This window comes from Pyxicephalus adspersus, chromosome 3, assembly GCF_032062135.1.
Source record: "Pyxicephalus adspersus chromosome 3, UCB_Pads_2.0, whole genome shotgun sequence".
Lineage (NCBI taxonomy): Eukaryota > Metazoa > Chordata > Amphibia > Anura > Pyxicephalidae > Pyxicephalus > Pyxicephalus adspersus.
In genome coordinates this window covers 13,049,058-13,072,881 of record NC_092860.1, presented here as the reverse complement: position 1 = coordinate 13,072,881, position 23,824 = coordinate 13,049,058, and the positions used below count along the sequence as shown (strand labels likewise).

Genomic DNA, 23,824 nt, shown 5'->3' with positions numbered 1-23,824 from the left:
TTTAAGCTGGGTGGGAAGAAATTGTTGGTATGTGGAAGCCCCTGAATTGTGACCCAACTCATTAGTAACCACTCAGAAACAGCCGGGTGGATGCTGAAAAGTGCTGGGTGGTGCACTTGCTAAGAGGGGCTGGGGAGTAGTACACTGTACCTAATTTACACCTTATGTATTCTATCTGTTACAAGTACAGAAAGATATTTGGTGATTCTGCCAGAAATGTACATTATTAGTTGAGCTGACAACATTGTGCCCTTACTGCACTGAAATCCCATGCAGTTGCCCATTTCCATTGTGCATTTTCTATTTCTAACTGTGGACTACAGAGCATCTCTACCCTCTCATCATCCTCATAATATAAAAGGTTGGTGCTCTGTACTATGCCAGTAGATTATTTGGTAGGGCTGGCTACACAGCTGGGACTTTTAGTGCATTGCAGTGGCACTCCGTTGTCCACTAATATAGAAAAATAGGAACTCGATGGATTTCTTGGGGCAGTTTTAGAAGGCAAAACTTAGAAATAGAATTGCTAAGGTCTACTAAATATTACTTGTAATTTGCCCAAACACCTTTAGGCCCTCTGTACACAATGCGCAATAATACAACACTCTGTGCAGTGAAGACCAGTTATGGCGCATTGCTGCGTATTGGAGTTGATTTCAACCAATGCATATTAAGGCAACACTAGCCAGGAGAAACATAATTTATTAGGTGTATGAAATGCTAGCAATTATTTGTTTTTTGAGTCTATTAAATATACAATTTCAAGTTTTTACAAAATCCTGGTGATCCTACCAGAGATCCAAACTGTAAGAATATCTCAAACAAGATTATCAGGAATAATATTAGGACTGCAGAACATCTACCTCACTATGCTATAGGGGTGAGGGAGATAATCATACTCCTAACCCTATCCTAGGGTGACAATACCACTTCTCCATAGAGAGCTTTGTCACCCTAGAAAACAATATATCTGATATTCATTTACTGGTAGAGAACCTTCCAGGTCCATGTGTTGAACCCGCAGTAATAAATTCTCAACCAGCGAATGATTTGGTGAATGTCTTTATAAATAGACCTCATAGCGTTAAATGTTATTTTTTTTCCTGCATCTAATTCAGCCCCTCCATGTGTTTATTATAGCAGAAATAATCCACCTTGTCCTGTAGCTTTGTATTACTTTAAGTATCTGGAGTAGTCACTCTATCGGCAAGTCGCTCTTGCCTTTTAACGTTCTTCCGAAAACATTTTCTAAACAAAGTAGAGGAGAGAGGGACGCTGTCCGTTGAGATGTTTGTAAAATGCGCGTTCCTGGCACAGGATACGACCTTCGAATGTGTTGGAGCCGTTCCCAGGGTCTCTCTCTCCGATTTGTCTTCTGGCTGGAGAGAAGCCTAAAGCTCGGAGTAAAAGAAAGGAAATTGGGCTATTTGTGGCTTTTTAATTTATTTATTTTTAATCCCAGCTTGACATTTTGTAATAGGGAGCATTAGGTACAATCATGTACAGATGGCCTACGGAGGAACATTCGTAGCTCATTTCTTTTCCAATATTAGTTGATCCTATTTTCATACCTTGTAATGCGATGGATAAGCACTGTGCCACCGGCAATGTATTAACATCATGGGAGGTTGAAGTAGATCTTCCAGGGTGACAGACTTGCCGAGCAAGGGATTTTCAGAGGGAGCCAGTCCAGACCGAAATCTAAGAGCTGCTGTTGCAGAGTAGTCATTGGTGGTGCAGGTTCTGGGGGGCCATCATCATATTTGCTCACAATATAGTGAATAGTTTATCCAGCACATCCAGATATAACCAGAAACATAACCTGCTAACTTGTACAGTGGATAAGGATGACCACCATGGAACTTGTTCTTGTAAAACAAAGTCTGCAGTCTCTGCTTTTAGACACAGAAATCCTATTCTGCTTTACAGCTGCTCACACAGTGAAAAGAGAATATAATTCAAGTTTGTGTACAACAAATGTCTTTGCAAAGCTAGATACGGCCTTGTAAAAGTAGTGGTGGTGTGCATAGAGCAGAGCGCCAACTACAGGCTGCCAACAGAAGGCTGCAAGGGGGCAGATCCAAGACCACTGACCCTGCACAACAATTAAAAGCAAGAGTCGTATAACACTTTTCCTTTCTGCAGGAGTTTCCTGTATGAGTTGTTTTATAATGGATTATTCAAGGAAGAATACACATGCCTCTTGTATCTAAACAATATTTGTTAAACCCAGATTTTCACTTACATGGAATGCTCTGATTGTTGGTATCCAAACACTCTGGTAACACTTAAGCCTGTGATTGTGCAAAACAAAGACCCCTCTTTTATCACCAGCCCAGGCATGTGTTCACCAATCATAAAATAAATTCCCACTGCAGCCTAGGAAGTATTATTGCTGCTATTGTGTTCTACAGCTGAAGTCAATGCCTAGCAAGAGACGTCCTTCATTTTGAAAACCCTGCTGGATGTGCCCACAAGGATTCCAGAAAAAGTGTAAAACATTTGTGGATTTTCTCTCTTAAGCGTTAGATAGTTTTTGGATTTCTTTAATAATTCATGTTCCATAGTGCTGCTTTTTCAATAAGCCCAGATATGTGCATGTATAAATGTCCATTTGCATACAGAATGTCATGTTTAGCAAAGAACAGACATTCCTCTTCCTGATCCCTGTTCCCTGTCTGCACCCTGTTTTGGTTAGCAAAGTACTGTGAACACCGATTTAACTCCTTGCATCCATTATAATATAAACCAGGAACTATTTTATTTCTGCAAACTTCTCTATTTCATAGGAAACCGTGTGCCAGACTGAGCGCAATTTATTTAAGGGGTGGCATTATATCTTCTGGGGGCCACAACTACCTATTAAAAATGAAATTTTATCCCTTTGGTAAATGTTGTGCTAATAATTATTTTTTCATAATAAATGCAACCTTGTCTTGATCAAAGGAGCTTTTGCTGACATATTCAGGTGCAAAGTAATCTAGGAAAGACAACTTTTCCATACCTTTCAACATGGGCGCATTGGTTCATATTGAGCTCCTGGGCCCTATTAAAACCAACTATGGGGTACTATATACACATGCTGGCTATAGGGGTTACGCATTCTGTGTTAATGACACCCCAATGTAAAGACGTGCTTTGGTCAGATCACATCTGGAATATGCAGTCCAGGATTGGGCACCAGTTCACAAAAAGGACATTGTGGAATTGGAGGGAGTGCAGAGAAGGGCAACTAAACTAATAAAAGGAATGGAGGAGCTCAGCTATGAGGAGAGATTAGCTGAACTGAATCTATTCTCCCTTGAGAAGAGACATATGAGGGGGGATATGATCACCCTGTATAAATATATAAATGGTCCATATAGAGAACTCTCTTCCCAATTATTCACTTTGAGACCATTACAAAGAACAAGAGGGCATTCTTTGCGTCTGGAGGAAAAGAAGTTTATTCTCCGGATAAGGAAGGGATTCTTCACTGTAAGGTGTGAAAATGTGGAATAGGCTCCCTCAGGAAGTAGTTTCAGCAACTACTATAGATTGCTTTAAGAAAAAGCTGGATGATTTCTAGAAGTACAGAATATAACTGGGTATTAAGGCTTTAAAGTAAAAATAACAGTGGCTGTTGATCCAGGGAACATCCCATTGCCTCATGGAATCAGGAAGGAATTTTTTTCCCCTGTTGAAGCAAATTGTACCAATTTTTTTTGCCTTCCTCAGGACCAACTATGTCTTATAGGGTTTTATATCTGGGATATGTTTATTTTACTAGTGGTTGAACTTGATAGATTTATGTCTTTTTTTCAACCTGACATACTATGAATAGACCCTGGGGGTTTAAACTGAAGAATGCACCCATATTGGAGCAAACTACAATTGCAGATTAATCCATATTGAGCATCGCAGTCCCAAATATATATTAGAGGTGGGAGGGAGAGTCTATTCTTGAGTATGCCTACATAAGTCTTTGTTTTCTTTTAATACATTAGTGGCAAAAAAATGAAAGATGAATATGAAAGTTTGAACACAAATATTTTTTCATTACTACTTGCAGCCAGCATAAGTTTACATTCTACATGAAAATTTGCTATCTTGTGCTAAATGTACAAAATGCAGCCTGTTTCCATCTGAAGCAACATCACAAAGTATACAAAATCTGCAAATGACCTAACCATGGCTGCTTAAGTTAAAAGTTTATTAGGATTGTGATACTTGCATATTTGCTATAGTTTGGACTTCTTCTGGTAATGGTTCCCTGTGTATAGAAGTTGGGTCGGCATTCTTGCAGAGTAATATCTGACAAATCTGCTTGGGGTACATTTATTTTTAAGAGCCCCCTGGCCTTGCATTTGCTTTTGTGACTCTTGACATATACATTTACTGTGGCTCATATTTCACCTTTTATTATCCTTGACATCTTGTTCCTGATCTCCATAACTGCTGCACAGAAGCAGTTTGGCCCGGACCACAGGTTGATGCTTCCTGATCAGTTGATGGAACGGGCCGTAGATTATTGTACTGCTGGCCAGGAAGTGGTTAAAATAAGTGAAAACAGGAAAATGCTCACAATGTGCAGATGGATTTAGGGAAATTCTGCAATTACTGCTGATGGCAGCTCTTTAGAAGAAGTAGTTTTCCGTCCAGACACATGGGGCTCAACCTTTAACCTACTGAATCCATCTCATTACGACAGGGACTCTTTCCTGCCAGTAGATTTGGTTCTTGCTGGGCTTGTGATGGAAAAGGTTGTGTTCTTGGCGTCTGGTCTTTCTTAGACAGCAGCCGGCTTCTAATGCAAGGATTCCAGCCGAGTTCTTGTTTCTAGACAGATTTTTGGCTGTGTTGTCCAAAGTCTTGGAGCAGTTTTCTGCAAAGTGACCAGTTTGCCAGGATGAGAATACATCATAACTAAATGCAAGCGCTGAGATCCCCAAGCTATGTAAATCTGGCAAGTGGTGCGAAGCCTCACCATAAGGGAAAAGGGGAGAAAGTCATTCTGTTAATGTTTGTTTATAATACACAGAAATTTTTAACCAAACAAGGATGCCTAAAGTCTAACGTGTATTTTTTCAATTTGCATTCCCTCTCCCTGTATAATTAAAACTCTTTCCCTGGCAGTCTTGTTAGTCTCTGAATGAGCTTTGGTTATCTTTAGGGTTGCATGATATCATTTAATTCCCTTAATTTGAGCCAGGGGTATTATGAACCTGCTCTTTGGGGCCACACTGGACTTTTGGTAGTTCAAATGCAAGTTCAAGTGCAAATCAAAATCACACAAAAATTGCTTGGTGCTCCAAAGGTCAGTACTTATATCATAATGCAAGTATGTTAAAACTTTCATAAAAATGTCATTCAGGCAATTGCCAAAGTCAAAATATATCCCCACCCCCTACCATACAGCTGTCAAATGCCAGAAATTGCGGTTGACAAAGGCCCAGAGGCTTTCTCAATCACAGGGCCTGCACTTTCTTGGAGAATTTTAATTAAAATTTAGCTTGGCTCAGCCTAAAATGTTCCTAACTGTAACGTAACCCAAAGTCTAAAACCTGAATGGGCACCAGAATGATTGATGGATAAAGTTGTTTCAGCAATGGAATCCTAGTGCCGATTATTGTCTGTTTGCATATTCTTCATAGAGCTGAGTGAAGGTAATGCCACATGCAGTCTGTTATGCTGCAGCCATAAATCTTGAGTTTTTTCCCTACCCATGATGTCTAAATCAAATCACAACATGGAAGGCCCCTCGTATTCTTTACTACGGGGAGCTCCAAATGCCTGTGCAGTGCACAACTGCAATTTGATTCCTTCCATTTGCTTTACAAATGTAGCTCACCATTTGCTTACAAAGTGACTCCTTATTAAAGGAGTCCTCTGCATTTTCCAGGGCAAATGGATTCCTTGAAGTATGGTCAGTTCTATATTGTGTGTGTAAGTACTTACTTTTGCATAAAGCTTTGCTTCCCTCCTACTTTGAACAACCTTTTCAACATGGGGAACCCTTAAAAAAAAAAAAAACTTTCAGGTCTTTAGGGAACCGCTTCTATAATTACTATATCCCACCTTAGTGTGGTGGTCAGTGGGAAGAATTCCTCTTACATTGCTGCCGTTCTTACAAACAGCCAAAAAAGATCATTGGTGTTAGTTAAACTGACCTGAGAGGGACAAATTGCTCAAGAAACCCCTAGCAACCTCCACGGGAAGCCTATGGTTCCATGGAACCCTGGTTAAGAAACCACAGCGATGTCCAGGTATGTTCTAGAGCAGAGGTCCGCAAACTTGTTCAGCCACTAGGCCATTTATGGGGTGGGCAAGAGCCCACTAGGCCAGACTCTGCCCTAATGTTTCTGCCCACCCACTAGGAACACCACCCCCTGAAAGGAAATCCCTCTTTTCCGTATGCATTGCGGAGGAGATAGATTTCCCTTCAGGGGGCGTTCCCTATTTACCGCGGTGGCGTAAGTGTTAACGGCGGCCGCCGTAAATAGTGAAGGAAGCCACATCACGGAGGCTCAGGAGCCGCATGTGGCTCCAGAGCCCTGGCGGTAGTTTGTTCTGGCCTAATCCAGGCTGGCATTAGGCCGGATCCGCCAGGGGGTGTTAGGCCGGGACAATCTACCGGCCAGGCCGTATCTGGCCTAAAGGCCTGAGTTTGCCGAACTTTGTTCTAGAGTGACTGCTTTTTTTTTTTTTTCTTGTCTCCAAACTATACTCTTGCATTGCCGCTCTGTCCTAGGGGCTTCAGGTATAGCCAATAGGTGGCTGGCCATTTCTGTAGGTTGTTCCACCATTGTAACCATTCAGAAGACCACCATAAGCGATGATATGCAACTGCTGCTGGTGTATGTAGATCATAAGTGGCTTTCAAGAGGCAGGAAGAGAGTAACCGCGCCAATGAAAACCATTATTTCTAAAAGAAGAAAAAAAATAATTTTTTTAATACACAGTTCTTTGGCAAATGAATGGTCACCTAGATGCTAACTCCTACTTTTACAGTGTTGACCTCCTTTTGCCAATCTTAATGTCATTAAAAAACACAGATATGACATGATTCTCCATGGCAGGAGTCTCCCAACAAAATAGAATTTAGGATTACCTATGGATGGCATACCATTTTAATGCCATGGGCAGCAGGGGAGATAAGTAATTAGTCTTTTCCTGGTGTGTACATTTCATTTTTTTCTGTCTGGATCCCTTTAAATGGCGAAATGCCTTAGGCCACGTACACACTCGTTAGATTTTTATCGTTAGAAAGGATCTTTCACAATCCTTTTCAATGATTAAAGACTAAACGATGAATGTACAAGCGATGGGGGGGGACGAGCTGGTGGAACCCCGCAGTGCTCTCTCTTCTTGACTTCCATTGCGATCATTCGTGGATCTGCCAGGACGGATCTATGAATGGCATCGAACAAGTGCCGCACAACTCAGATTGCCGTCCGATACCAGCCCTGAATAACCAGATGAGAATCATCTAACGTGTGTATGTATTCTAACATACAAATAATATTTGTTATACCAATTCAGGGTTTCACCCCAGACCCTTTTAGGTGGGCGCACCACCCGACACAGTAAGCATGGTTACTGAAGGGATAGGTCACGATAAAATACAATGCCACCCACCTACAATTTCTTTTTTGCACTGCCAATTTTTCTAAAAAAACAGCCCTGAAGCCTTCCCTTATCCAGCCTGTAGAGAACTCTAAACTTCCCGATGTTTTATAACACATTGACAGTTAGGTTTATTGGCGGCAGATGTTGAAGCCTCATTATTATTAAACAATGCAGAACTGTTCATTTAGCAGGATCATGTAACGAAGAGTTAAAGACCTCCATACAGAAATAGACTAAAAAGTAATAAATCCTTTGAACACCCCTGCCAGATGGTTTAAGCGTTAAATGCTTTGCAATGCTAAATGAACATCTAATCCCACATCTAAAACCAGCATATCATAATATTTTTACATATGGCTGTTCCTACAAAGATTTTAATAAAGCCAGAATTCTACATCTCGGTATTTTTATTCTTCACTGAGGCGAGATCCAGATGATGGCGTTGTACTTTACGTATCATTTTTTGTACGTTTTCTTTGGCCCGCTTCACAAATTTTGACCAGAAACTAACCACATAAAATATTTCTTAAAATAATAGACCACAGAGCTGTCTAATTTGACATTGACGTGAGGTTAGCGCATATAATTGTAATATCGTGCCTGTAGATATTTCAGTCTTTTACAAATTTTCTTAAACAGCATGAAGTAATAGTATTTTGATGGCTGCTACTTCTTTTATTGGAACAAATCTGCTTTAAACTCGTATAAGTATTTTTTTTTTTTTTTTTTTGATAATTTAAAATTATGAACCGGTTTACACCTATGTTTGCTTAAACAAGAAATAAACTAAAAACAAAAAAAATCACACCTTTAATTCCGCAGATTCCTCAAAGGCGTTGGTCCTTCTTGCAATCCGGGGCGCGCCATCCTGGGATTTCTCTTCGTCCTAGCGCAGAGGAAGCGACGGGCGCCATCATCCGGTCTTCTTGCTGTGTCACCAGATCTCGCACTGCGCAGGTGTATGATTGGGTGACGCAGCCACTATGAAGGAAAAAAAGAGAGAGACGGTCTCACTGCGCATGCATGAAATCTGCATCTCTTTCCCCTTCTAAGTAAAGTAAAAATGTTGAGTTTAGGTACTCTTTTTAAATGCAAACTTATTTTTTTTCCATGTTGCATTAAAAGTCAGGATATGCACATTAAATGAGCTCCTAAAATGGAAATAAAGACACGCACACAAATGAAAAGTGCACCCAGGTAGGTCCTTTATTGCAGAAAGAACAGGCGATGCCCCTTCTACAATAAGATAAACTTACCTGCCAATCTAATTTTTTAAAATGAACTCATCTGTCCTCCATCGTCGGTGCTGCCATCTTCACCCAGCCCTCCTCCGGGTTCCAGATCTTTCGCTATCTTGATTGTCTCCTCTACTCACAAGCTTATATTTTGCATAGGTTTAGTTCCACTTTTACCATCCTTCACCTAAACCTTGCAGTGCTCCACCATGCACAGTGCATCTCTATTCATGTTTTTCAGGGTGTATTTTGGATAGAACCCAATGAACACGCTCCTAATGAATATTAATATTGTGCATTTTCATTAGGTTCAATCCCTGAAGTTAGTCCTTTGGGGATTGAGCTACAAATTTAACATTGATCTTTTATTGAACCCAAATGCATTTGCCTGGCAACAAGGATTCCAAGGAGAGCCATTAAAATGATGAAGATCTCAATTGGGGGTATTTCTTTATTTCTTAGTTTTACCCCAGGTTCACCCAACTTTTCATATTGGATTCAATTAGAAAAAATGTATAGGTAATCAGTATAGGGTGAAATATATATATTTTTTTAAATTCTATTTGAAAAATATGTGAATTTTAGGTAAAATTGGATAAATCAAACATTAAAACTTTTAATAATAGATCCCTTGAAAGCGGGCATTCTTAACCAGTGTTCCGTGGAACCACTGGGTTCTTCCAGATGTTTCCGGGACCCCTGAGCTGTGGCTATTGTTTTTGTTCCCAATGATGTCTCCATAGCTCCGCATCTACTCACCAATCGGCAGGGGCACAGCCATGATACAAATGATCTTTTTAGCTGTCCAGAAAAATAAAATTGCTACAACCATAGTAAGGAAGACCGACCATCGATGATGGGGGCATTTTTTCAGTTAATTTATTTTAGCAGGGGTCCCCCAAGACAAGAGCATTATTTTAAGGGTTCCTTGGAGTAGTAAGGTTGAAAAAGACCGCTTTAGTGTATATCTTTTATCAAATGACTTGTGTTAAATGGAAGAAACTCATAAAAAGGGTGAAATTCAGTAACTTTACTGTAAATTTTCAATGCCACATAATAAAGGTTTGTTGACCCAGGCTGGCTCTCTTCTGTAGACCCTGAGTAAAGCTGTAGCTAATGGTTAACCTGATGGTAAATGCAGCCCTTGGAGTGGAATAACTTGGCTGGTGGGTTGGAGCATTTGGAGAGAGTTCAAGGTGCAACGGACAGAATTAACAGCAGCGACTGTTTACTTTTTACAAACCATCTACAAAAACAACATAAGCCACTTGCTGGGCTGACAATGCTCTGCTTGCCACAAATCCCGCCAGAGTGCTGTTTCTAAAACAAACTATGGCGGTATGCAATGCAAAATAGCAAATGGAATTCACAGTGTCTAAAATAACACGCGACCATTGTTCAATTTCAGGAAAAGTTCAGGCTGTCATTGAAAAGAATGCTTCTTGTTTACGGTGATCATATAAAATATATATATATATATATTATATGAACATTATGTTCTTTGTTTTAACATTTTTTAAATGCTGTATGAAAAAATACCCGCTGACTGGGCTAGTGGTCTAACTTCCTGCTAAGCTTGGGTTTAGAACTCAAACCGATCCCAACTGAGTTTTCAGGCTGCCGGAGTTCTCATCCGTTTGAGTATAATAGGTTGCTTACACATGGAAACTGGAAACAATTTTTCATGATCGTAGATTGTAAGCCCTTCGGGGCAGGGTCTTCTCCTCCTGTGTCACTGTCTGTATCTGTCTGTCATTTGCAACCCCTATTTAATGTACAGCGCTGTGTAATATGTTGGCACTATATAAATCCTCTTTAATAATAATAATAATAATAATAATGATGATGATCCTTCCTAAACAAGCTCTCTTAGCGTTGTTCTGTTCTATGGAGAGGGAGGAGGACAAGCAAGCGGCACCATGCTTGACCTTGTATAGTGGTCATTCCTGATCGTTGTTCATGGATCGCTGAACGTCGTTGACCTCTATGTTGGATTGATCATTACGCCTTATACAAACAACTGAAGAAAAAAGTGTTTTATAGCCCAAATGTAAAAACTGGACCACCCCAAAATTAAACCTAACCCTTGCTATTTCAACACAACAAAACTGATGTGTTGTCAGATTAAATAGGAAATTGTGCACAATGAATTTCTGGCAAGATGAAGTAACTTTCTGTTCTTGAGACACAAAACATGAGTAATGTTGATGTACGGTTTCTTTAGCCAGACACACACTTTATCATAGTTCATGATTGAAGCGTATGGTTTGAGGGAAGCTAGAGGTCAGCTATTTCCTGCTCTGGTTTACACGCTCAGATGTGACCACAATCCTTTTGTACGTTTTGTCGGTATTTTGACTGCTTAGATTTACTGTTAATAATCTGAGGTGCTTCATACCACCAACGTTGTCTGAACACATTTTATTGACATCGTTGGTAGCTTGAGACTATGCACATGAAATCCAATATTTTCAGATTTTCACACATCATATTCTTAAACATTTGCACAAAATATCTAATATTTAAAGCCTTTGAAATCTAAAAATATGATATATATCGCATGTAACCTGTGCTGGGATATGGTGACATAATCATTGAAATTTAACTTGGTCATTCTGCCATGAATACATTTCTTTTTTTATGGTGACAACCTCTACTTTACCAGCACAACAGACACCATATAAGACTACAGGAGGGTAAGGAAGTTGTTCTGTAGTCTGTAGAGAAAACTGACGATGAGATATTTGACAACACCTATTCATTCTAATATACCAAGACAACAGAAACTGGGTTAGGATTATAAAAGGGTAGGGAAGAGGTTCTGTAGTCTATAGAGAAAAACTGGGAATAATTGTAACTTCCAAATATGTCTTAAAATCATAGACCACAGAGCTGTCTAATTTGACATTGACGTGAGGTTAGCCCATATAATTGTAATATCGTGCGTGTAGATATTTCACTCTTTTACAACCCTATAGTTCTTATTTTCTGCTATATGGTTTTGTTTCTATTTTTGAGCAAGAACTGAATCTCCCACTGGGGATTTCCATTCCATTGACAGCAGTGTAAAAGAGGAATACTTTGTAGAAACTTCCTTTCACTTACGGACTTGCTGATACCAGTTTGAAACACTTGCACATTTGACCTGCAGATGACCTTCTTCTGACTTGTGTTTGACATGTTTCAAGTGGGATTTAGATTTTGCATTCCCATAGACTTTTATGGGACTGCAAAACCTGTTTTTGAAGCAAAGAAAAGACCATTGACAACTGACCCCTACATTAAAGTTTTGTTAAAACTTGGCTTCTAGACTGTCTACCCGCAGAACCTTGATGAGCTAAAGCCTCCGATACATAGTCAGATACTTGTTCATGGTTCAATTAAGGGGCAAATGGGCAAACAATTTAAAAGCATTCATTCTTTTTTAAAATATGTTGCTGATTACTAAGAATGTTTCCTAATATGTTTGCAATTTCCCAAATTTACAACAACGACTTTGTGAATAATTTGCAAAGCCCCCTGAACATAGTAATGTCTGCAAAATTACAAAAGGAATCTATGGGAACAAGACCCAAAATAAAAGGGGAATAAAGTATTTCCCTCAATAAATAAGTTGGGAAACATGTTTTTGAAGCCTGCAGGGGCTATATTTTTGAATTGTGAAAATACATTTGGGGTCTTTGTGATTAAACAAACAAACAAAGCGCAGGCTTTCCATCCTTTATCTTAAACTTGATGTAATAAATAAATCGCTCAAGACAACACAGGACATCCCCCCTTCCCTGAGACATCTTCAGATTTTTTCCCCAATGCAATATTTCTCAGTTTCGCCTGATTAGTGTTTATCTAATCATCTCTGCAGACAATGAAAGCTGTCTTTTTATAATATATGATTTACATTCAAACGACATAAAAATATAGTGGCCCCCTAGTAGACAGGAAAGAGAACCCAACAGTGGTTGGGGTTTTCTGTAAATCTGCATTGCTGGTGAAGACCATCTAAAACTCCATTCCTGCTCTTGATTTATGGGATCCCATAGATTAGGACCACATTTACAAAGATCTATTGAAGTGGCATTGTGGTTTCACATAAATTTTGTTACCAAGAACTCTGTGTTCAATCTGTGTATTGCCCTGACCACTTTTTCCCTTCCTCTGCTGGTTATAAACTGCTAAGATGGATTTTTTTGGTTTTGCTATGGTCAAATATATCCCAAGATGGGTAGGAAAAAGTGATTTGGTAGGTCAGAGGGTTGTTTAAGGAATGATTAGGGTTTTTATTGCTACTTATTTAAATTATCTGCTAGTTTGTGAGGACCAAATGAATAAAAATTTTATATCTGGACCCTTTATTTGTTAGTTTTATAGCTGAATTAAGTGTATAGTGTATTAGGTTTATGTGCATCATAGCCAGCCTAACAGACTTCTATTATATGTATGTATTATGTATGATATTAGAGATAGATATATATCACCAACACCATAGTAATATTCTTCAGAAAAAGTACTGCATCAAAAGCAGCCTACTTTGGTCTGGTATGTGCTTCTATTTATTTTTTTATGGAATATCTTTAATGACATATTAAATTTACATTTTTTTGTCATTTTGTTTTTCTATACATTTCTGATTGCTAAATGTCGTGTTTTGCACTGCTGCTCAAAGGTTGTACAGAGCTGCTTGTAGGGCTTGAGATGAGTTTTTCCATTCCATTAGAAGAAATAACACCGGTCAATTATTTGCTAAAGGGTTCTAGCAAGTGAACGGTTGACTATATTGATTCTCAATCTCTGGTGAGCAAGTGCCAAAAGTCAACTGTTATAATCTAACTCCAATCCCATTTTGGACAGACTGATATTAATATGAAAATAGGCAAAACTTTTTCTTGGGCTGGCCATAAAAGCATGTTATACCTTTTTATCCCCACAAATAACACTTTACCCTCCATCTGTGAGCATCTTTAAAGTTAAGTAGTATAATATTGGACTGGTAGGGAAACAAACAAACAAAATACCATAATGGTCTTGACTAATGAAATAAAATGGCCCATCGGGTGGTGAATAAAACCTCACCCCCAACTCCACAAGGAAGGCGCGGGACAGTTAAGAGTCATATTCTACAGCCCGATGGGGAAGGCCCTAGGCATGGATGTCAAGGATGGCACGGTCTCCTTCCAATATCCTAAGTATTAGGAAGTTTATTAAAAGCATTGATGCAGTTTCTGCAATCCATACAATTGTTACTCCCCCCTCCTTAACCTTAGAAGGAATATATTTTCAAAGAAATATTGTGCTGGTAGTATGAATCTCCTACTTACGCGCTTTAATTTTTCTTGCAGCTCCGACTGGGTGGAGATCATTGAGCCGCGCTCCCATGAGCGCATGTATGTGAACTTGACCACTGGAGAATGTGGCTGGGAGCCTCCACCAGATGTCCAAGTGCGTCAATGTGATAAGAACCAATGGTGGGAACTTTACGACCAGCAGAGTGGCCGCTTCTATTACTACAATGCCCTGACTAACCAGACGGTTTGGCATCGTCCCCTTCAATGTGACATCGTGCCCCTGGCTAAATTACAAGCCATGAAACGTTCCTCCCAGCCCAGTCTTGTGTTCCGTACCAGTCAAGACCGAATGTCACATAGGGGCAGCACGAGTAGTGAAGGTGCCAACATTCCTGTTGAGGTTCTCCTGCTTCAAGACACGGAGTATGGGAAGGATGGAAGTAAAAGAAGAGGAGACAGTATGGACAGCAGAAAGGATTCTGGGAGGTGAGGCTTACTACATGTTTATCATGCTGTAACTTGTAATGACTGGTTAAAAGGTAAACTCTAACCAAATCCTAGACTTGGGAATGGTTTATAATTCTGTCTATGGTTGGAAGCCATTGTGACCAGGACAGGAACGTATAATTAATCTGAGAGTTTCTAATCCCTCCTTGTTTACTGAGCAAGGCAGTTTGGCACACATTGTATGTCTACTGGTAAAATTCCTATCATTTCCTATTCTGAGCATAAGTAGAGGGAAATTTTACCAGTGCAGCCATAGTCTGCAAAAACAAAATAACCTAGAGTAAATCTATCCCTTCCCTAAGCACAGACTTTGGCTGGTTTTATGGTTTTAAGAACAACACCATACAAATGTTGGAACAAATAGAGAAATTATTGATGGGGTCATGTTTACCTTTCTTACCTTGTAGAGCAGTTTTTTTTTTCCACTTGACATGAGGAAACCCTTGAAATAACTTTCAGGTCTTTAGGAACCCCTTCTATGATTATTATATCCACAGCTCACACTATATTAGTGTGCTGATTAGTTGGAAAACTGTCCTACTTTGCTGACCATTGGAAAGCAAGTCACCCTTACAGATAACCAATATGATCATTGGTGTCAGATTGACTTGATAGACAGATTTCTCATTGCTCAAGAAACCTCTGAAGGAACCCTGGGGTTCCATGGAGCCCTGGTTGAGAAACCTTGTTGTAGTGCAGGGGTATCAAACTCAAATAAACAGTGGGCCAAAATGAAAAATGTGGACGAAGTAGCGGGCCAACCTTGATATTTATTGAAAAAATATCTGCAATTGAGAAAAGTTGTTAAAGAATGTCAACAGAGGAGGGGGGTGTTTGTGGGTCCTGATTGATGTGCCAGCAGAGCATTCTGGGATTTGTAGTATTAGGGGTGCATGTACTGTCTACTGGTGGGCCAACTCTAGTAGACATTTGGTATTTTCTCGCTGGCCAAATATAGTTACAGTGCGGGCCACATTGTGTCTGACACCCCTGTTGTAGAGGGAGAAAAACAATGGAAAATATACCTCAGTTGAGAAAAAAAAAGCTTGATTTAAGCTTGATTTTAATGGCCATTTTCCAAAGAATTAATAAATTAGTTGTTGGACAGAGCCTGGTTTGGTGATGCTGCGATGGATCATAGTTTTGATAAACTATAACATTGTGTTCTCTGATTTTCCTTTGCTAAAAATAAGGGTAATTGTTTGCTATTGTTTGATTTAATTTAAATATCTAGATTGAGGGTGTTTTTTGGGCTGATTCCTAAGCAGCTGCTCAAAAACATTTCATGATCTAATCAAGACTTCAGAGATGAGATACACAGCTGATTCATTTCTAGAAGCCAGAGCACATTTGTACCTTTAACCATGTGACTTCATAACCAGTGTAGAATAAAGCCTACATTTTCCACTGATTTCATACCATTTTCCCTTTAATAACATGGATGAGGCATTACCTGGCTCCTGCTTTGATGTCCTGTAAGAATCCCTTCTCAACCTACCACGGTCACTGGTGCCAGCAATCACAAGCACACGCTGGGACCCGTCCATCAAGACTTGGCAAACACAGCTCACAAAATGGTTTGTTCTCAGCAGATTGGCAAATGGGATGTGATAATGACACCTTTTTATGGCTAACAGATGTTTAATGCTTTCCCAGCTGCAACCCAGCCTGCACTATACTGGCAGAGCCCTGCCTCTGATCCCCACTAAACTGGGGCAGTCTATTTTTATTTCTATATTTTCTTTTACTGAGACCTGAATCTTGACACTAGCTGCTAGAATTAGCCTTCCTGACTTAACTTAAAGGGAAAAATTTGATTTCAGTGAGTGCATGCTTAAAACTTTTTGCAATGTTTAACATAAAGTACATTTTTAAAGCAACTTTTTGGGTTTAGGTTCTAGACCAGGGGTGTCAAACTCTGACCCTGACGTCCTTTTTTTTTTGGCCCCAGAAAAAATCCTAAATATGAACTGCAGCTGACCTGCCGCTGCATTGAAATAGCGCCGCTACTGCAATTCCCAGTATCGCTCACTTCTATAGACCAGCCGGCTCTCTGCCTATGCGTGGCCCCACATTGGACTGTTTTATAGACGCAATTAAAGCGGGGAATTTTAGTAGCGGCGCTATTTCAATGAAGAGGGAGTTTCAGCCGCCGGCCACTCATAAGATTTAGCTCCGCATTGGCCCCTTATGGCATTTCCAGCACTCCCCCTCAGCTGTACTTTTCCTTGCTACTCCAAGGCATGGACTTGAATGGTTGGATTTTCATAGAAGAATATTGTAATTATTATTGTTAGCCTGTGCAAAAAGGTTACCATTGAAATTTAATTCAGAAGTCTACAAATAGAGAAAGAGGCATAAGATTTTTTCTTATATAAAATAAAAAAAAATGTTTTGCCTCTTTCTCTATTATAAGCTTGTTCCAGGATGAATATGAAACAAAACCTCTTTGTTTCCATATGAAAAGGGTTTATATCTAATGAGAAGGAATACATTTCAAGGTTGGCTCACAACTTTTTCTAAGTTTTTAATTTTGGCCCCCTGTATATTTGAGTTTGACACCCCTGTTCTAGACCTATTGGACATAGGTTGGCTTTCCACCTCTGATCTAATTTCCAATCCAATAAAACAAAGTGAAATCAGCCTACAGGAAATTCAGTAGGCAAGTGATTTAAAGCAATTTTAGGTACATAGGAATATAGCGCATTCCTTGTTTTGTAGTCTCCAGGATAGCAAACTAGTGATCACTTGGTATTAAGTAGGTAGCAGTACCTGCATGTACTGAATGATAGATTAAAATTTAAACACTTCAAGGATTATGTTTTTTTTTTTTTTTTTTTTTGCCAATCTGTCCACTATTTTACAAATAGCAAAAATAGGAACATGTATTGAGAACCTGACAAAGATTATAACCCCTTCAAAACGAAAAAAAAAGTGCTTGGTTTAGATAAACTGTATTACATATATATCATTCCTGATCTGGCTTTGCTTCTTGGTGATATTTTATTGTTCCAGTTACCCTCCTTTGAGAATTGCATTTTTCAATCCCTTCTCTTCTCCTTGCTTGTTTGCTCTTCTATTACACCAAACTTTTCATTTGGCTATAAAAGTGGATCTTTACCCACCTAACCTTCAGTAATGTGGTATGCAAAGGTTACTTCATCAGTATCGACATCTCCGTCGGCTCTTCTTCCAGGTTCAGGTTCTTAGACCACAACACTCACCGTGGCCTGTGCCGAAATTGTACACAAAATCCTTTACTGCAGAAGAGACTTAGTCTGTCTTTCCTCTGCAACAAAAAGCCTCCCTGTCTGTAAAAGTTAAAATTGTAGGCTAAAGTTCCACTTTCTTTTTTCATTTGTCATTTTGAAAGGCTATTATACAGAAGCAATGGTGAAAAAAAGCCTTTGTGGGTTAAACCGATCATTTTGCACAATTATTCCTTGTGGTTGATGGAACTGGGGGAGTGGCAGGGGTGTAAACTTTGCGTACATACTTTTCTCAGAAAGTTGGGAGGTCTGACTGATCTGGGACATGTTTGCAGGATTAGATTTCAGATTTTTAGGCTACACTTCATTCTAGCAAGTCCATGACTTTTAGGTAGTAAAAGATTATCAAAACCCAACAACAAAATTGTAATGTAGTGCAGCTTATTAGTCCTTAGGCTGCATTAGTATTCTTTTTATGCAGTTTAGGAATAATTTTAGCAGGTATACAAAGTACTTGTTGCTGGGATCTTGACTTTTTCTTTGAGCTGAAGATGGAATGACCAATATTGTGTTATTCGCAGAGTTATCAGGTGCATTAAACTGAAAAGTGGTTTCAATTATTTTTCTAAGGACTGGTAAGCTGAATATAATACATTTGGTTTTGGGTTTAGAACAGTGCCAACTTTTCGGACCACTAAATCCACGGTATCCGGACCACGCATATGCAGGAGCTGTGTGTCACTAAAAGGGGAAGAAACTTGAGTGATGTCATGATGCCAGAAATGCTCAATCTCCAATTGCAGGCTTGGACCTGCTTGCTAAATTCCGGGGGGGACAGTAGTGCAGGGCTGTGGACGCAACAAAAGTTGTACCCTGCGCTACTGTCCCCCCACGATGTTTAGCAAGCAGGTCTGAGCCTGTGATGGGAGAGTGGACGGGTTTTGTGAGGGAGCCGCAGACCACTATTGGGCGACTGCTGGTTTAGAGCAATAGTGGGGGTTCTGCAATACGGATCAACCAAGGTCAAAGACTGTGGAACACGTTTTAGGAAAAGCAGGTTAGTCTGGCCAAGGCCATCTGTGTAACCTAGTCGTTCAAAAACAATTCTAAGCGGCTATCCGGAATGATAGAATGGGCTGGTAATTCCAAAACTGGATGGATTGATGATCATTGAATAGACAGGCAGGAAGAAGTGAAGGGTGTGAACCGTTCCCCTCTTCCTCTTCTACAGGCTGGTATGTGGCAGCCTTCTTTTCATGTTTGTATATGCATACTGGCAGCTTCTCTCACTTGCACACCCATATATCAGGGTTGGCAGAGGCACAGAAAACTGGTTGAACAGAGCAGCTGTTCCTGGATTCCGTGCAGTCAGCAGATCAAGGCGTGTATATCGCTCTCCCTGCGTACAATAGATTCTTTCATGAACTGCCTATAAAGTCCATCCAGAGAGAGAGGACAGACATCTGCACTATTGTCTGCTCTGGAACTTCTAAAGAAACTTCAAGATGATTCTCAGATGCCAATACTTGCCATGCCACTGTCTACATTAACCCTGGAGGGACCCTGTCACCAGACCCTTTGTTTTAACTTTAAATATCCCCATAAGATTATTTATTTGAGCGCTCGTTCTCCCTAGTGCATTGTGATAACACACGTGTTTGTCCAGAAACACTTGGGTAACTGCAACTCGCATTACATGCATTGGTGCACTGGGTTGCCATTTTTCGCTAATGGCATGCTAAATGCATCTTACCATGGTAATGCAACACGGCAGTGCTTAGCCCAGCATACCTGTGATGTCTGCTTGGAAATGTACTGCAGGCGAAACTTTGTGTGTCATTCTGCAATTTTTTTTAAATTGGTGCCAGGTCAACAATCAATCTCCTTTTCCCAGTGGTCCATAGGGAATATTCTGTAGCCCAGCAGAGTTGGGTATTTTGGGTAATTTTGGAGCTTAAATTGTTTTTTGTTTGGTTTTAGTGCAAATAATATATATTGTCTGTATTCACAGACCTTATTTTTTTTCCTGATGACATCCCGACAGGTTATTACAAGGACAAGAAGTGAAAGTGAGCAAATCTTACCTTTGGAGCTTAGATGGCAATGAAAACATCACTTGTTCCTAAACTTTCCTGCCAAACATTTAAAGTGCCAATGCTTGGTCAAAACAAGTTGAAATACATGCTTACTACAAGGACATGGGTTGGTTCATAAGGGATTTGAGGCTCCCCAGTTAGCAGTCAATAATCCATTTTGATCTGTTAAGAAAATGAAAAAATGGATAACGTGGGAACATATTCAGTGTCAGTCGTGGGAATGTCAGTGTAGTGCCTGCTGAGCCAACATATATACAGTACATACCTTTGTTCAGTTTGCTTCCTATACGCCTGGGTGCAACAAAAGGGGACAACCTGCTAGTAGTGGTTTTGCAGCAATGTCGGCCCTCTCATGGGAATTGTTTATGATCACCAATACAAGTAGAAACACAAAGGCCACTTCCAAAAAGTGCAATGTTAAAGCGGAGGTAAACCCAAAACAAAAAAATCACACTTGCCTTTAATTCTGCAGATCAGTCTGCCTGTTGGGAGGTCCCGTGTCGTCCCGTTATCTGTCTTGGAGGCGGTGCGACGGGCACCAACATCTTCTGTCTTCTTCCTGCGTCCCCCAATCTCTTACTGTGCTGGCTCGAGATTAGATGAGGTAGTTGGGAGAAAAAAATGCCATTCTCACTGTGCATGCGTGCAATTTTTGTTCTATGGTTGAAAGGGCTCCTTCTGCGCATCCCCAGATTGCCCGGGCATGAGCAGAAGGAGCAGCCAGACGCCTCTCAGGGATGCGTGACGTAGGCGTACCTGGAGGCTCTGCGCTCTCATTCATGATCACCTAGGCGAGCATAAATTAAAGAGGGCTTCTGCACAAATTTTTTCTTTTGAGTCTAGGTCTGCTTGAAGGCAACCTGTTATTTTATCCTGCGGGTGCTCTGTCTGTTACCCTGCTATCATACGAAAAGTTATTTGACACCAAAGTCTTTGAATCTTTTGGGTTGACAGTGCTTCACCTGTTCCCATTGTTTGGGCTGATTACACCTACCAGCTGTTGAATACACCTTGCAGAGGAAACATAACCTTTTTAAGTCCTTTGAATTAATTCCATTGCAGTTCATCATATGTGCTGCAGATATAAGGTGGAGGAAATGTTTTTGTTGGCTCACTCTTCATACATAAACCCCTTCAAATATTCGGTGCACTATGACCGTTATGACCCATATAGGCCTGACCTGAGTAACATGTCACCTCTGTGGGTATACTCCATTCAGCATGAAGAAACATTTTTTTTTTGTCTGAGGACAGAAATAGATTTGATTTGTGTCCTAGCAGGGGCGTGCAGCAGCAGGTGCTGTTAGTAATTCAGTACAGAGATGAATCAGAAGTGGCAGCTGTTATTTTTTTGGTGAAGATGCCATGTTGGACTTGTCTGCAATCTGCATTATGTGCTTGTGGGATTGAAGGGCCATATGTTTGTGTATGGAATGACCACTCATGTGACTAATAGAATTTTCGTCACTTGAGTCTGAAATCTTTGTTGTTTTCAGCTCCTTCTTCTTTCTTTTTTTTTAATTTTATTTTTGGAAGAGTCACTGGTTAAGCCTTATAACATGTGACTGACTTCTAAAGGGGAACTTCACCAAAAAGTGTCTGGAAGCAGAACCTCATTAACTTTGTCTGGCTTCACTCCAGTATATGTGGTAAGGAGCTGCATGAACCATATCCAGGAGTTGCATTATGGGTTTTTGGTATATATTCAAGTCCTCAAGAAGAATTCTAGCTTGTACTATACAGTATATAAATGCCATGATGGCCCTGTTGTAATCTGTGTATTGAAAACAAAGCTCTAGGTCAGAATGTCTCAAACATTTTTACCCCTGGAGCAGGGGTGTCAAACTCTGGCCCGGGGACCAAATCTGGCCCCCGACTACCTTTTTTTTGGCCCCCCAAAAAACCCTAAATTTGAACTGCAGCTGGTCCGCCGCTGCATTGAAATTGCGCCGCTTTTACAATTCCCGGCATCACTCGCGTCTATAGACCAGCGGGCTCTCTGCCTATGGGTGGGCCCGCATTGGACTGATAGATGCAAATAATGCCCGGAATTTTAGTAGCGGCAATATTTCTATGAAGAGGGAGTTTCAGCGGCCGGCCACTCATAAGATTTAGCCCCGCATTGGCCGCGTCTGGCATTTCCAGCACTCCCCCTCAGCTGTACATTTACTTGCTACTCCAAGGCATGGACTTGAATGGTTGAATGGTTTTCATAGAAGAATAAGATTTTTTCTTAAAATTAAAAAAAAACAAAAAACATTTTTTAAGCCTCTTTCTCTATTATAAGCTTGTTCCAGATTGAACGTGAAGCAAAACCTCTGTTTCCATATGAAAAAGTTTTATATCTAATGAGAAGGCAAAATTTCAATAAATTTCAAGGTTGGCCCTCAACTTTGTTTTAAATGTTGTCCCTCTGTGTATTTGAGTTTGATACCCCTGCCCTGGATGAACTTTTTAAAATCATTTTTCAGGTCTAGGGGAAAAGTTTCCTATTCTTCCAGGATCAGTGGGGAAAAATGCAACTTATACTGGTGGCTGGCAGAAAGAATACCCCTTTACCCGTGATGTGAAGAATACCAACCAAATGATCATTTTTGATTTTTACAAGTGACATTGGCCCCATAATTTTGTTGGAAGGCCATTTAGCCACAACTGAAAAACCTTTGGAGGAACCCTGGTTGAGAATTGCTGTTCTAGATTGTTATAAGAGTTATTTGATGAATCTGAATCTTTTATTTTTTTTTTTTTGAATATTATATTTAGTTTTGGTACAAACCCTGTCCACTGTTATCCGGATCTACTGCAGTGGACTTTTGTCCTTCTGTTTGTAATGTTCTAAAGCAAATGTGTTTAAGAAGTGCACACAATTGTACTTGATCGGGGAGTCTGTCTTTAATTATAATAATTCAGGATTACTGAAATTATTATGTAGTAGATGCAGAGTGTTGGTCATTTTTAGATAAATTTTCTCAATAACAAAAAGGACCTTTTCTTCAGTTTGGTTTGTTTGTAGTTTACACATGCCGGTCACATGACTCGCCTCCGGGTGAAAACGATGTGGTTTTGGTAGAGCTGTTTTTAGCGTTGTGATGTTATTGTCTTTTGGAGTTTAAAAAAAGAACACCAGGCAAATAGAAAAGACATAATTTAGTCAATTTTATCATTTGTGTAATAAAAACTTTGCTAGTACCACTGCCTAAAGTCTAGTCTTACTTGTCTTTACTTGGTTTCCAGAAGAAGGTTGAACAACATAACCCTTGTCTAGGTAAATGGGTCGGACATTTGTTTTTTGGTTGGCCTTGTCATTAAAGTAATCCTGAACTCTGGCTGTCTTTTTTCATTTTTTTAACTTAAAAAAGAAATGTCGTAGTTCAGAGAAGATAGAGTAGCATTTACTTCTGTGTCTGTGTCCTACCCCTCAGAAATTCTCATGTCCTGCCTGTAGATCAAGTCCACAGCTAAGATCAGGAATATCTGTATTTGATAGCTAATATATGCCAAAGCAACCTGAAATGAGTAGAACATGTAGGAGTCCATTTGTGAGCTCTGATGGTGAAAATGCTAGTTACTTTATTTCCTTTTAAATTTTTTGCTAAAAGATGTTGCATTTGGCCAACTCCTAACGTTGGAAGGTATGAGCCATGTCATCAGAACCATTTGACCAACTCCTAACGTTGGAAGGTATGAGCCATGTCATCAGAACCATACTTGTTGGCTATTTCTGAGAGTCTACGTATAAGGATACATTAGGCTGAATTTTAGGTGCTGATGTCAGCAGAATCGTCCTTCATCGTTCTGATGTCATGTCTCCAGTGTGATGGCTCCAGGACAGGTGGGACAAGCACAGCCCCATGGGACGGAGTTTATAAATCCATAAACAAAAGGTT

At 40.0% G+C, this 23,824-nt stretch overlaps 1 protein-coding gene across 2 annotated transcripts in view; it reads left to right on the top strand.

The window, feature by feature from the left end:
• Nucleotides 1–23,824, top strand: part of LOC140325670 (rho GTPase-activating protein 39-like) — an 86,279-nt gene that overhangs the window by 14,220 nt on the left and 48,235 nt on the right. For both annotated transcript variants that reach the window (XM_072403632.1, XM_072403631.1), the window contains exon 2: nucleotides 14,180–14,611. In XM_072403632.1, the coding sequence (XP_072259733.1) occupies nucleotides 14,180–14,611 (432 nt within the window). The remainder of the gene's footprint in view (nucleotides 1–14,179; nucleotides 14,612–23,824) is intronic.